The 14,365-nt window shown below is 42.9% G+C and overlaps 1 protein-coding gene across 1 annotated transcript in view; it reads right to left on the reverse strand.

Moving 5' to 3' along the window:
- LOC142488223 (polycystin-1-like protein 1) overlaps positions 1-14,365 on the reverse strand; it is a 298,659-nt gene that overhangs the window by 208,168 nt on the left and 76,126 nt on the right. The window contains exon 2 of the mRNA XM_075588596.1: positions 12,637-12,757. Within this exon, the coding sequence (XP_075444711.1) occupies positions 12,637-12,757 (121 nt within the window). The remainder of the gene's footprint in view (positions 1-12,636; positions 12,758-14,365) is intronic.

Consider the following 14,365-nt stretch of genomic DNA (forward strand, 5'->3'; position numbering starts at 1 on the left):
CCCTTGACAACACTAGGACAGTGAATTTAATACACATAGCACAAAACACAAAGTGCCCATCTCTATTACTCTCTTTAGACGCAGAAAAAGCGTTTGATCGATTAGACTGGCAGTTTATGTCAGCTACGCTTTCGCAGATGGGATTCACAGCCAAAATACTAAATAGCATAAACACACTACAGTATACTCCACACCAACGGCCATGGTGAGGACGAACAACTCCTTATCTGATCCCTTTTCAATATCAAATGGAACTAGACAGGGTTGTCTGCACTCACCTCTGTTGTTTGCCTTAGCCATAGAACCATTAGCATGCCGGATAAGGATGAACCCCAATATTGCGGGTATTCCTGTTGGTCAGGAAGAATTCAAAATAGCTCTTTTTGCGGATGATATACTATTGACGCTCTCAAAACCTCTTACATCCCTCCCTAACCTTTTTCATGATCTATGAGAATTCGGCTCCCTTTCAAGATATAAAATTAATCATTCCAAATCCATGGCCGTTAGCTTAAATCTCCCTAAAGAATTAGTAAAATTACTCCAACTAAATTTCGACTTTAAATGGAACTCGAACCATATTAAATATCTAGGGGTCCAATTAACAAAAGATTACTCAACTTTATACAATGCAAATTTTAAACCCTTTTTCGACCAGATAGCTAAGGATTTAACCACTTGGAATCCATATATAATATCCTGGTTTGGGAGAATAACTACCATCAAAATGAATATTCTACCTAGACTCCTCTATCTCTTCCAAACTCTCCCGGTTAAAATTTGTCAGAAAGACCTAAACAATATACAGGAGAAAATTTTAAAGTTTGTCTGGCAAAATAGGCGACCCAGAGTGCGTAAAGATATTCTCTATAAATCCAAAACAGAAGGAGGCTTAGCTCTCCCGAACTTACAAAACTACTACTGTATAGATCCGCACAGCTAGGGCAACTCATTAGCTGGCATTGAAACCCAACCGAGAGGAGGCGGGTTGAGATAGAGGACCTAGTGTGTTCCTCATGTAAAATAAAAAATCTTCTCTGGCTCAACAAAAAGTCTAGACCACCTGAGATCTACAAGAACCCGGTGATATCCTTTGCCTGTAATCTCTGGGACTCCCTCAAAACCAAGTTCCAACTAACCGATTCCCCTTCCCTTATGCAACCACTATTCTCTGACCCCTCCTTTCCTTTTTACACAGGAAACCCGCACTCCCATACCTGGATTCAAAAAGGACTCACAAGAGTCAAGGATATCCTCACCCAAGGAAAAGTCCCCCCATTCGCTTCGCTACAAACAAACCATGATATACCCTCCTCCGAGTATTTCAGATTTCTCCAGGTTAGGCACTATATCCAATTAATTTATAAGCCAAGTCAACCCCATGCTTTAACTTTGTATGAGGACTGGTGTCTACACCAACCCCACACAAAGGGCATAATCTCCAGAATATATCACAGTTTATCCTCTGTCAGGAACAACCAAACCCCCGATAAATATATGGTTTCCTGGGAAAAGGATCTTAACTTCTGTATAGATCTCGATACCTGGACAGACATATGGGAAGCTGCTTCCAAAAATTCATCATGCGTTGTAATTAAGGAGAATATTTACAAGTTAATATTCAGATGGTATATGACTCCTGCCAGGTTGCACTCTTTTCTCTCAGGCGTTTCCCCTCTGTGCTGGTGTGGTTGTGGTGAAGTGGGGAATGTACTGCACATATTCTGGTCATGCCCCAAAATCCAACAAACATGGATGGAAGTGTTCAGCTTAATACACATGATACTAGAAATCTCTGTCCCACACGACCCAGTATATATATTACTAGGAAAACCAGTGGCTAATATTTCCAAAAAAGAGTGATACTGTACATGTGATATTTATATTGTTGAATACAGTACGATATTGGTACAAATGCTACCCCTTACCCCCCCCCCCTCCCCGATCTCCCTTTTCTCCACTGTTCCACAACCAGTTTATTTGTATTACTGTATCCCCTTTTTTTTGTGCAGCATGTTGTGTTTACCTCATTTTGTATGTTTGAAAATGCTCAATAAAAATTTAAGTAATAAAAAAAAAGATCACTTTAAGATGCATCACTCTTAAGATGCCAATGCTACCCTGCCAATAGAATTATAGTGCGTAACGCAGGCTTCTGCCTGTTTTATTTCATCCCAGTAGGGGACTGCAGTTTCAATAGATACATATTGGAGGCACTCAGCCATTAACCTTCAGTGGTTATTCTTACATTAGTGACACAATATTTTATACAGCTTGTCACTTGAAGAAAACAAAATCATAAAAGTAAAGCCTATCTCTTATAGGGAAACTAACTATACAGCAGCATAAGCCTTCCTAATTGTTGCTGACCAACTAACCTGGTTCCCAGCTTAAACAACACACTCCTGTTTAGGGTTACCGTATACTTAATATCCACTGTCTTTAGACACAGAAATATATATTGTGTTCTTATCTGATGATGGGGAAAGTGTCCCAATAGATTCTCTGCAAATCTTCTGGACACTGCAACTCATGAGGGGGCATCCTCCCTGAACTGGATACAGGGGAGCAGCGTGCCCCCAGCCTCCAAGCTCTAGGAGAGAGAGAGTGAAGCAGCAAACCTAGCTGCCATAAATGCCTGTTTCTTATTTAGGAGAGCAGGTGAGGGGAAATAGACCCATTATAAACTCTGGCCTGGACTTTCCATCAACAGCCTCAGTAAATGTGATGCTGTGGAATGGATCCTTTTACACTATTTCTGCACTTTCTGACCTAAATCGGGCAGAAAGCTGCTTAATATCCTGGGACTATGTCACAGTATCGATATAGAATAAAGTATGTGACCGTGGGGGTAGCCAGTCTTCATTATAAAGCCTGGCTTGCTACCCTAAAAACTGTGGTTCCACGGCGGCTTATTAGCAATATTAGCCGGTGACAATGTGTGTTATGACCCTCTGTGTTTCAGCTATAAAACTGGGACTTTGGGAATGGGACTTTAATAGTGCATATTGGGGGCAAGAAGTGTTAAGATGTGTATAAAATGTTGTGGGACAAAGTTACCGGTTGTCCCACAATTTTACCTGCGCATCGCGTCTGATTTGCTGATATGCGTATGCATGTTAATACCGTTATGTTTCCCCTATGAAATATTGTTTTCCCCGGCAGCAGAGCCAAGTTTCTCACCCAAATCTCCAAGCCCAGGTTGGAGGAAGAAATATGTTTTTAAAATGTGTATTCCTCTCTATGGAGGCAGTCCTGGTAATACGATTAGCCAGGATGTCTGTATACAGATGGTGGATCAAAAGGGAGGATGGGAGTAGCGAGGTGTCAGGCCATCTGGTTGAGCAGGGAAGTGTGGAGAACCAGGTCCAGTACCAAGTGCAAGGTCTGGAGCTGGCAAGGGGAAGCCGTTGCTCGAAGGCATGGTTCCCATTGGCCAGTTCGAATTTCCCGCTCACCAGCTACCTGAGCACCTTCGTACACCCCCTCCTCTGACGGGGGCAACAAGCCAAGCCTCCCCTTTATGAGTGGTGGTTGCACTACGATCCGTGCGCTGGTTGGTCGGCAGTCCCTGTTCCATGTTAGCTATAGGACACTGAGGTCTATGTAAGAGGACTGCCCGATCAGAGAGGGAGACCATCTTGTTTATTCCTAGTATCTGTCGGCTACATTTAGCATATGTTGATCTTGATGGACGCATGTCTTTTTTCAACCTCATCTACTATGTAACTATGTAACATTAAGAAAGTTAATTTTAGATGTTTCAGAATATTTGGCAAGTTAATTGAAATGAGCATTATGCAAGAAGAAGCAAAATTAAGTTGTGCCATTCTCATTCTATTCTTTGCAATGCAGATTTTTCATGTTTCTGAAAAGAATGCTTCTTTGCACATCCTTTATCCCCATTCTTTCAACTTTGCTTTGCTAGGTATGAGGCTACATAAAACATTTATGTAATGTTTTGTTTTTACATTATATTTTTCAGTCTTGGCTTGACCATTTGAAAGAATGATACAGACTGTTTCTGCACCAACAGGAGTATCTTTAATGAGCATAACTTTCAGGTTTGATTTAATTAATACTACAAGAATGCATGCTACAGCTGCGGCCCGCTTTATCCTAATGCGGCCGTAGCGGCGTAACTCTGATAACCACGGCAGATGCAGTATATTTTCTTTTTTTCCGGAATATCTTCCGGTATTTTACGGTATTTTAGCGCTCGTATTATTAGCGCTCTCTGCAATACTGCAATACCGTCTAAAAACTCAGGTGGGCGTTCGCGAGCTGTTGTCTTCAAAGTCTAATACTGTAGCAGTTCAACCAATGGCAGTACACAGTCTGTGTGTGCACGCGCAGTAATTGTAAATTTGCATATTTATACAAGCATGTACTGTACTGTATGTCTCATTTGAACATTGTTGAAACTTCTGCGTGGGTCGCTTCTGCGCATGTGCGGACCGACGGCCTCATCTGCCAGCAATGACGTCACTTCTATAACAAACTTCCGTCTCCTTGAAAGGAGATTTGTGCCAGCAAAGACATTTCACTTGATAAAGCCCACAATACAAATAGTATAGTAATTTGTGATATAAATCAGCAAATGAAGGCAAGTATTACATGTACAAAAAAGGTAGACAAAAACAAGCTTATCACAGTCTCTTCTACAGACGCAGCGGCCGTTATTCGAAAATATCACGCATTGCATACCTCGAAATACCCATGTAATGGTGCGTCATTACCGCATGTTAACTCGTGTTTTATCGAGTGCAGAAAATTGCATTTTAGTGTTGTGGTTTTTAAACACCTGCAAATTGACACAGTACTGTACTGTACACATTACAATTCATTCATTTCTGCCAAGGAAACGCAAAGAATTGCACCCAAAGAAATTGGGATCCATAAAATTCAAACAAATCAATCGCGTGAGTGGCCGCGTGGAGTACAGCAGCACACACGAAAACGGCTCTGTGATATGTTCAAATAACGGCCGTTGCATCTGTATGATGGCTGAAGAACCCTCACGCTTTGACAATCAGTCAGTTGAAGTATCCCCAGTTCCACAGTGGGATGTAAAGACTCTGGACCCAGGGAGGATGTGGTAAAGTGCCTCGGAAGAACCAGGGATGTCCGGTGGGTCCTCCGATGTTTCTGGAGGCGCTTGGTGATGACACCAAAATCAGTTGTTATTCCAAAAAGTCCTGAGAGCATCCTAAATTGCTAATAGCCAGTTTAGATATGCCGCCTTGTACAGATAAATTCCGGATGGCAGTACAGCAATATATTGTTTTTATAGAGGGGATGCAAGACTATGAATAATCCAACACGTTTCATGCTGACCTGCCACTTTATCAGGAAATAATAATAAAGTGGAAATTCCACTTTTACATACACACCTGTTCTTAGCCTGGGATTGATCAGATATCAATAGGTGTAAATGCTGAATGAAAAATGGCATCTTCCCTGGGTCTCAAGTCTGTGCATTCCACAGTGAAACTGGTAATACAGCACCCAACCAGGGGGCATGGCCAGCAGCTGAACTGAGCGGTCGCACGGCTGCTGAGTTCCGTACAGGGACTTATAGATTTAGGCCACTAATGGCAAAAGCATCTAAAATCGCTCCAAATTAAAAGAAATCTCCCTGCCTGGTATCTGCGGTTCACCCACATGGCATGGGCCGGACAGCCGCTCTACATCCCCCCTAAAATACCAAGAGGGACACTGAATCCCCACTCTCAACGAGGCAAACCAAAATTGTGTCAACCGATACCTGAAGCCCCGCAGCCAAGAAGGAAGGGGAGACACCCATAGCAGGAGACCCACAGCTGTGCTGCCTGAGATGCAGTGGTGGGCAGACATGTCCTCGTCCCCAGGAGAGACTGCCCAGAAGCTGCAGGTCCCACGGGGTTCATTTGAGAAGTGGCAGGGAAGATCTGGCACCTGCCCCCCAGCTGGGATGTCTGCTGGTGCCACTGCGAAAGGTGGGGCTGCTATTGCCCCGGTGGTCCCCGTGAGACTCCGCTGGACCAGGCGGCCGTCGGGGAGATCTGTGGGGGTAGTCAGGGGGGGATGAGGTGAAGACAAATGGCAATGCGCCTTCCTTGCCTGTGCCCCTGACGACTGGCCACCAGAGTGCCAGCGGCGATGGAGAGCCCGAGAGAGTCTGACCATGAGGGAGGCCTGCAGAGGGCAGCGGCAGTCATTTCCCACCCGGGAGGCAGCGGGTGCGATGCCCCCCTGAAAGTGTAATTCTACCACTGTAGAAAAAGTACAAAAAAAGCAGGGCACTATGTACAGCACTAAAGAGGAGGCTTTTCTGGAGCATCGGCGTAGGGGACATACCCCTCTTTCTATACAATTCTGCCAATGGACTGAAAGGGAGTTTCCCATTGGAGCTCCCCTTGATAAGTGAGACCAGAGCTGGTGAGGAGGGAAGGAGTAGGAGCATTGGACAGAGCTAAGCTTGCCTAGACTGGGGGCAAGATGGCCACCACAGGCCTTTAAGGAGGTGTGGAGTGACTATGTGCTGGACTTGACTAACTCCCTGGGCCAGACAAAGAAATATATCCCCCCTCCAAGTGGCTAGAAAATAAGAAGCATAGACCCCATCTCCAAATAAATAAATAGAGACGCTATCTGGTCCCGGTTGGTTGCACTGCTGGGGGGCTGCTGAGGTGGTTGGACTTACCTCCCCCACCAGATACTATATGCAAATTATGTAAAACCCCCACTCACAGGGCAAGATGGAGGGGAAACCCACAACGTAAATACTGTCTGACTTTATTTCATTTAAAACATTCTAACTTGGAGACTTCAGGTGACATCACCGGGGATGGATGCTTAGCAAGGGAACTCTGAGGACCCTTAAGTATGAAACAGCATAATAGACAATTCCTCCTAATGCATGAAGGGACCGACGGTGGACGCAGAGATGAAGAAACAATCAATGCAAGACGTAGCCCGTTTTTTCATAGGAACTCAGCAAACTCAGCCTCTGGCAGCGGAGCCAAGGATGGCGCTGTGGCTCGTGCACCCAATGACAAGGATCGAGTACAGTATTGGGCGAATATGGACGGGGAGGAGATAACCAAATCGTACTAAGAAAGCCTCTTCTCCAAAAGGCATCATTCCTTCCAAAAAGATATTAAAGATGCTGTCTCAAAACTTAAAACAGAAATCAATGCACTAACTCAAAGAGCTTCAGACCTTGAAGCAAAGATGGAGGAAACCATCCAGCCGCAGGCCATTGCAGACAATGAGATTATTAGATTGGAAACAAGATAATCTCTTTTAAAGACAGCCTGGAAGACCAAGAAAATAGGATGTAAACCAAAAGTCTCCTTTATCTTATAGATTTCCACATTCCACTGAGGAAGGTCCCATTCTGTAGGACCGAAACGTTGGGTTTCTGGATGTATTTTTGCTTTCACTAATACACTTTGATCTTCAACATTGAGTGCTGTCTCTTGTTTACCAATCCTTGGAACGGTAACGTATAACTACATTCTCTATATGGGACGTGCACCTGTGGCTTAACAGCACCTATTGGAGTGCCAACTGCCTTATCTGACTATTACTCTCTTATGAGTTGAGCACCCAGGACTATTATTTTTGCTCCTCTACAGCATATTGAGTAGAGCAGTTTTGGATATTTTTTGCATTTCATATCACACTCTTCCTATTGCTTTAGGGATTTACACATTGGATCATGGAGGAATTTGCTGATACTGCAGGACTCTTCTCCTCTATCTCTGACACGCTTACCTATAGCGAGGCTGAAATAGCATCCATCAGATATACTGAAAAATTTGATGAGGTACTTGGACCTGAAAAACCATCAGAAATTTATAATGATCTGGTGAAGTTAAAGAAGAGGGAAGTTGACTATTACCTGCATGGGGTGACACTCTCTCACTACCATCGAGAGGGGTTGCTACCCAGAGGGTTCAGGATTAAGAACCAACCAACCATAGGTAGGAACGATCCCGAATTCTGCAGAAAATGGATTGGGATACTCAATAAGTGCTCATTTGACCTTACCATACTGGTAATCGAACAGTCCAGTAAGGAACTGGGGAAAATTAAAAAAGAGATCGATACTATCTATTCCAAACATGGTGATACCCTCAGTGCTGATACCAACACTAACTGGACTGACAAACTGCAGACCACCATAGATGCGTACCGTGAGGGGCTGGTCAAATACAAGCGGGACAAGCTGAAACAGGTTAAGATGGACTACAAAGATCGACGTGTTTATAAGTGGCTTCTGGGGATTGGAGATAGCACACAGAGCTCCTCCAGGGGCAGACGCCACTATACACATACCAGGAAGGCAGCAGTATCTGGTGCAGCATACAATACAAGTGATACAGACTTTTCTGATTCACAAGAAGGCACGTCTGCGGATCCTTTTTTAGGAATAGGTACGACAGGACAAAAAAAACCCCCCTTACCCGACTCCGATACAGGCGGCAGACCAGGAGAGGTGGGTGGAAACCACCGATACCCACTACGGGACTCCAGAAAGGAGAGAGGAGAGGGGGGAGAGAGGAAGATGGAGAAGACGGTAGTCTACAACATCTCTGGTCATGCATTGACTACAACAGAAATTGATGTCCTCCAGAAAGGGTTATCGTATGTACCTACACACAAACAGGATCCGTTCCTATGGGAGGTTGATCTTTTCAAGCTCAATAGACAATTGCGTCTAAAAGATTTTTATAGCAAACCTACAGGGGATACATCAACAAGCACCCTCAGGGACCCAATTACTGGGGGCCGTTTCAAGACTAGGAGTTCATTCGATCCTGTGGTCGTGAACCATAACATCACCACATTTATGAGTCTTGTGGAGAGAGATACTAGACAACGTATCAGCCAATACAGAACTAGTTTCCGTAACATGACCAGGGAAGAACATGAAGCACTGAAGTCACTACGGGCAAATACAAATATCATCATACGCGCAGCAGACAAGGGTGGCGGAATTGTAGTCATGGCATACTCTGACTACAAAAAGGAAATCTCCAACCAGCTTGGAGACGATACTAACTACAAGCGTCTGAAATCAGACCCAACAATGCCGTTCAAGAAGGAGATTGACTCTATCATACAGCTAGGACTCAATAATTCGTGGATTGCGGAGGAAACAGCCAAGTTCCTGATGCAAACATACCCCATTACACCGGTCATTTATATACTCCCTAAAATACACAAATCTCTGACCAAGCCTCCGGGGAGACCAATCATCTCGGCACGAGGGTCCTTGTGTCATCCATTATCACAGTTCTTGGATTTCTACCTTCAACCCATGGTGATGCGGATGGCCTCATTTGTCAAAGATACAACTGACTTCATCCACAAATTGGAAGGCATTTCGCCGGTTACTGCAGATACTATACTGGTAACCATGGACGTGGGCAGTCTATATACTAACATCCCACACCAGGAGGGCATTGAAGCGATCCGTGACCACTTCAGTAAGTTTGCAGAGCACAAGGGGCCGCCTCCAGAATACTTGTTATTGCTGCTGGAGGTGATACTCCATAAGAACTACTTCAGGTTTGAGAAAACCTTTTATCTGCAACTAACAGGCACCGCTATGGGGTCAAACATGGCACCGGCGTATGCCAACCTGTTCATGGATACCTACGAGAACACCCATTTGCTTACCGATGCCCCATTTGCGGACCGTATATCTAACTACTATCGCTACATTGATGATGTGTTCCTGGTCTGGCGAGGACTGGAAACAGAGCTTCTATCATTTACTGAGTATCTAAACAAAATTCCATGCACAATTAGGTTCACAGCTAGCTACAGTACCATTGAAGTTCCTTTTCTTGATACCATTGTTTATAAGGACAATGGAAAACTCTGCACACGTCTATTCCAGAAGCCCACAGATAGGAACACATTATTACATGCAACCAGCCATCATCCTCCACCATTAAAAGCAGGTCTCCCTTTCTCACAACTACTACGTGTCCGGAGAATTGTGAGTGACCCCAAACTAGTGGAGTGTGCACTTCTGGAGATGGCCTCTCGCTTTCTAGAGAGGGGATATGATCCCAAAGAAGTCAATAAGGCACTCATCAAAGCCAGGATCCCAGAGAGGGAGGAGCTGCTGTCACCAACAATGAAGACCACTGATTCTGATCGCTGTAAGGTGGTCAGCACTTACAGCACTGCATCTGGACATATCAAAAGGTCTATACAACAACATTGGCATATATTGGCTAATGATCGCAGGATTGGGAAAGACTTTAATGCTCCACCCCTTTTTTGTTATAAAAGAGGCAGAAATCTGGGAGATCTGCTTACACATTCTGATCCCGTTGACAAATACATGCCAGCAAAGACCTGGCTGGCGAGAAAACCGGGGTCATACAGATGCCATGGCTGTACCAACTGCCAGTTTATGCAAACAGGAAGTACTTTTGCTCACCCTCAGACTGGCAAATCTACAAAAATTAAACAATATTTAAACTGTGAGTCTAAATATGTAGTGTACTTCATCAAGTGCCCATGTGGGCTCTACTACGTTGGAAAGACGATGAGAATGTTAAAGGAACGTATCAGTATTCATCGATGTGCAATCAGGAAGGCACTTCTGGGTGCTGAAGATGACGATGATTTGAAACACCAACCGGTGGCACGACACTTCAGGAAACACAGACACAGTTTAGCAACTCTAAGATGCATGCCTATTATACAGGCTCGTGCCCCTACCAGGGGTGGCGACAGGAATAAACTACTATTACAGCTGGAAGCTAAAGCTATCTTTGATTTAAGTACAATGACCCCAAAAGGGCTTAACGAGGATTTTAAGCTAAGTTGTTTTCTTTAGGTCAGATCCTGATGATACCTATGGACATGTGCGTGTGTGGACAATCACATTAATTTCACTGATGTGTTTCATGGTATAATATCCTCTGTTGCTCTCCTTTGGTTAGAAGTCTATACATATTTATTCATCATTTGTTTACATGCAAGTTCTACTTATTGTGGTATTCCCATATGCACTTATGGTTCATATGACATAGTCTGGCTCTGCCCTCTAGTTATGTCAGTACATTCCATCATGATCCCCACCACTCCCCCACACTCCCCCACACCTATATGTCCCTGGTTTTATTATGTTTCACTTATGTATGGCACTACCTGCTTTACTTCTTTAAAAACCCTCTCCCTGCTGCCCCTGACATATCAATCAGAGCTCAGACCCATTGGTAACCATGACAATGGATGCAATACACAGCTGGGTGATTAGCAGTATGGAGGTATCTTATGTAAGCTTAATCAACACATGACATCAGAGCTGCAGGTTTCTTGTGTTATTTTAATTGAGTGATGGTGATTGGTTAATTGACTTTCAGTGTTTGATTTATATGTCCCTGGTTTTATAATGTTTCACTTATGTATGGCACAACCTGCCTTAATTCTTTAGATATCCTCTCCCTATTGCCCCTGCCATATCAATCAGAGCTCACACCCATTGATAACCATGACAATGGATGATACACAGCTGAGTGATTAGCAGTATGGAGGTATCTTATGTAAGCTTAATCAACATATGACATCAGAGCTGCAGGTTTCTTGTGTTAATTTAATTGGGTGATGGTGATTGGTTAATTGACTTTCAGTGTTTGATGTATAAATATGTGGTGAACTGTGTCATTCTCCCTTTGTATCCCCCTGAGGAAGGTCCCATTCTGTAGGACCGAAACGTTGGGTTTCTGGATGTATTTTTGCTTTCACTAATACACTTTGATCTTCAACATTGAGTGCTGTCTCTTGTTTACCAATCCTTGGAACGGTAACGTATAACTATATATATATATATATATATATATATATATTATATATATATACACACACATATACTGTATATTCCCCATTTATTGCTCTCCCTAAGGGAGAAGCGCAGAGATTCACTTTCTTTTTCTCACATGCTGCAACATTTCAGTGACATTTCTGCAGAAAGACTAATGGCCCATCGGATTAACACAACAGGGGTCCCTGGCAGTCCCATTCAGTTTGAACGGGACTGCCAGGGACCTCCGCTGTGTTAATACTATGGGCCATTAGTCTGTCCGCAGAAATGTCACTGAAATGTTGCAGCATGTACCCAGCATGTACCTGGGTCTTGTTGGTGATTGCCCCAGATTCTCCAAGGCAAGTTTTAGAATACTCGTCAGCGCACCTGTATATGTTTTCTGTTTCTTCTTGTCCACTGCATTCATATTTAGCTACAGTATATTTGGCTATTTATCTTTGTGTCTGATCAATGATGACATACATAAAAAGCAAAAAAAAAAGATTTACCTGTAGATTAGAGAATATGCCGTTTTATCACAATATGTGGAGATTACCAATACCATTTAAAGGTTTGTTTTTTTTAACCAGAGAAAATATCAAAGAAAAAAAAATTATACTTGTTAGAAGATTTTTTTGTTTCAAGTCAAAATGCAGTCACCTACTATAATTTGAAAATAAGTGTATTTAAGCCGTTCTTGTTTTTTTCTGCTAATTACTTTCACTGCTTAACAAAAAAAAAGAAAAAAATTGTTACAATCATATATTTTGTTATTTTCCACAACGGAAATAAAAAGGAATTGTTGAAATACTTCTCACCTTTTCCGAAGGCAGAACTTGGAACATGTAGGTAAATCTGTCATGCCAACAGGTGCTGCCTCGTATCCAATATCTTCTAGATCTAATGAACTCAGATTATAGCAGCCGACATACCAGTGATCTTAAAGAAAAGTTCAAATAAATGTATTTCATTAAAATGCACTAGGCTGCACATCAAAATGTAACACTCATTGAAATGGTAGAAATTGCAAAGTAATAATATCAGCAGTTCAATATTTTGAACCTTCAATAAATGCTCTGTACATTATACAATACTTACAATTTCAATTTTACAATGCAGTAAACCACCAATTATTTGAAGCATAAATTAACTTTCTGAAGAGCCCAAGAATCAGTTGCTCTACATTTCTGTAGTATTATACAGATGCAGTCACCGGTATTCAACCACATCACGTTCCAAACTCGCAGCCAATTCACCAAAAACCTTGTGAGGTGGTCCACAGCAGACTAATGGCGCATCGGGATTAACACAGCGGGGGTCCCTGCGTTTGAATGGGACTCGCACTGTGTTAAAGCGTATCGGGCTTGACCTGGCCTTACAGACAGGTTCCCGCTGGCAATTGCAGCGCCCGCTGTGGCGGATGCTGCAGAGACAAGAGCCGCTCCACAATAGGGCCAGGCCCTTTTGCGAGAGGTAGCCGCTGCTCTGCGACTACAGAAATTTCTCCTCTCACGCCCTCTGGCGGTCCAACGTATGTGGGAGAACCTGCAAGGTGATGTCATGGCCGCGCCTCCGTCACGCCCCTCTCCCGTCTTTCCTCCTGTAGCCCAGGGGACTCGGCTGCACACGCCACCTACCTCGCAGACGTGCGAGGCACAGGCAACGGGGCCGTAACCTAAGAGATGCACAACTTGAGATACTGTACACTGAATCAGTCTCTCTACCTGCGTGCCTCTAACAGGCGATCGCATTTTTTTATTTTTTATTTTAATATTACAGTTTTGCAGCAGGGGGTCTCCGGAAAATGAACCGCATTAATTGCATGTCTGGGGACCCCCTACTTCCCAAGTTACAAGCGCACAGGTAAATGTTCACATAATTCTCAAAGCAGACAATGGGGATTAACCATCATCTCTTGCATGCTGTCACAGTGTCTCTCTGTCACTCTACTTGTTTTCATTCCTTGGTTTGTGGGGGGTTTTACAGTCATAAATAACTGTCTCTTCCATCACTGAATTACTTAACTAGATTGTATCATATAAAGATCATGCAGAATTTGTGTTATTTTCTCAGAGAAACTTCTAACCACCTAAACATTGATTTGCACATTTAGACACTGATTAACTTTCTTGTTCTGGATGATAACCAGTTTCTTGATTAAGTTTGTAATAGGTTAGCAAATCGCCAAGGAGAATGTCAAACCAAACAAGCGGTCTGACAGCTCCTTAAAATGATCACAACCGAGACAAATCAAAGCTGTAATCTTAGAACAGTACATGCAGAGAAGAACTTGTTTCAACATGCAAGCAATGCTCTAAAAACATAACATATACACACACATATATATATATATATATATATATATATATATATATATATATATATATATATATATATATATATATATATATATATATATATATATATATATATATATATATATACACACACACACACAGTGGTGTGAAAAAGAAAGTACACTCTCTTTGAATTCTAAGGTTTTTACATATGAGGACATAATAACAATCTTAGCAGGTCTTAAAATTA

The sequence above is a fragment of the Ascaphus truei genome, chromosome 2, assembly GCF_040206685.1.
Source record: "Ascaphus truei isolate aAscTru1 chromosome 2, aAscTru1.hap1, whole genome shotgun sequence".
In the NCBI taxonomy this organism is placed as follows: domain Eukaryota; kingdom Metazoa; phylum Chordata; class Amphibia; order Anura; family Ascaphidae; genus Ascaphus; species Ascaphus truei.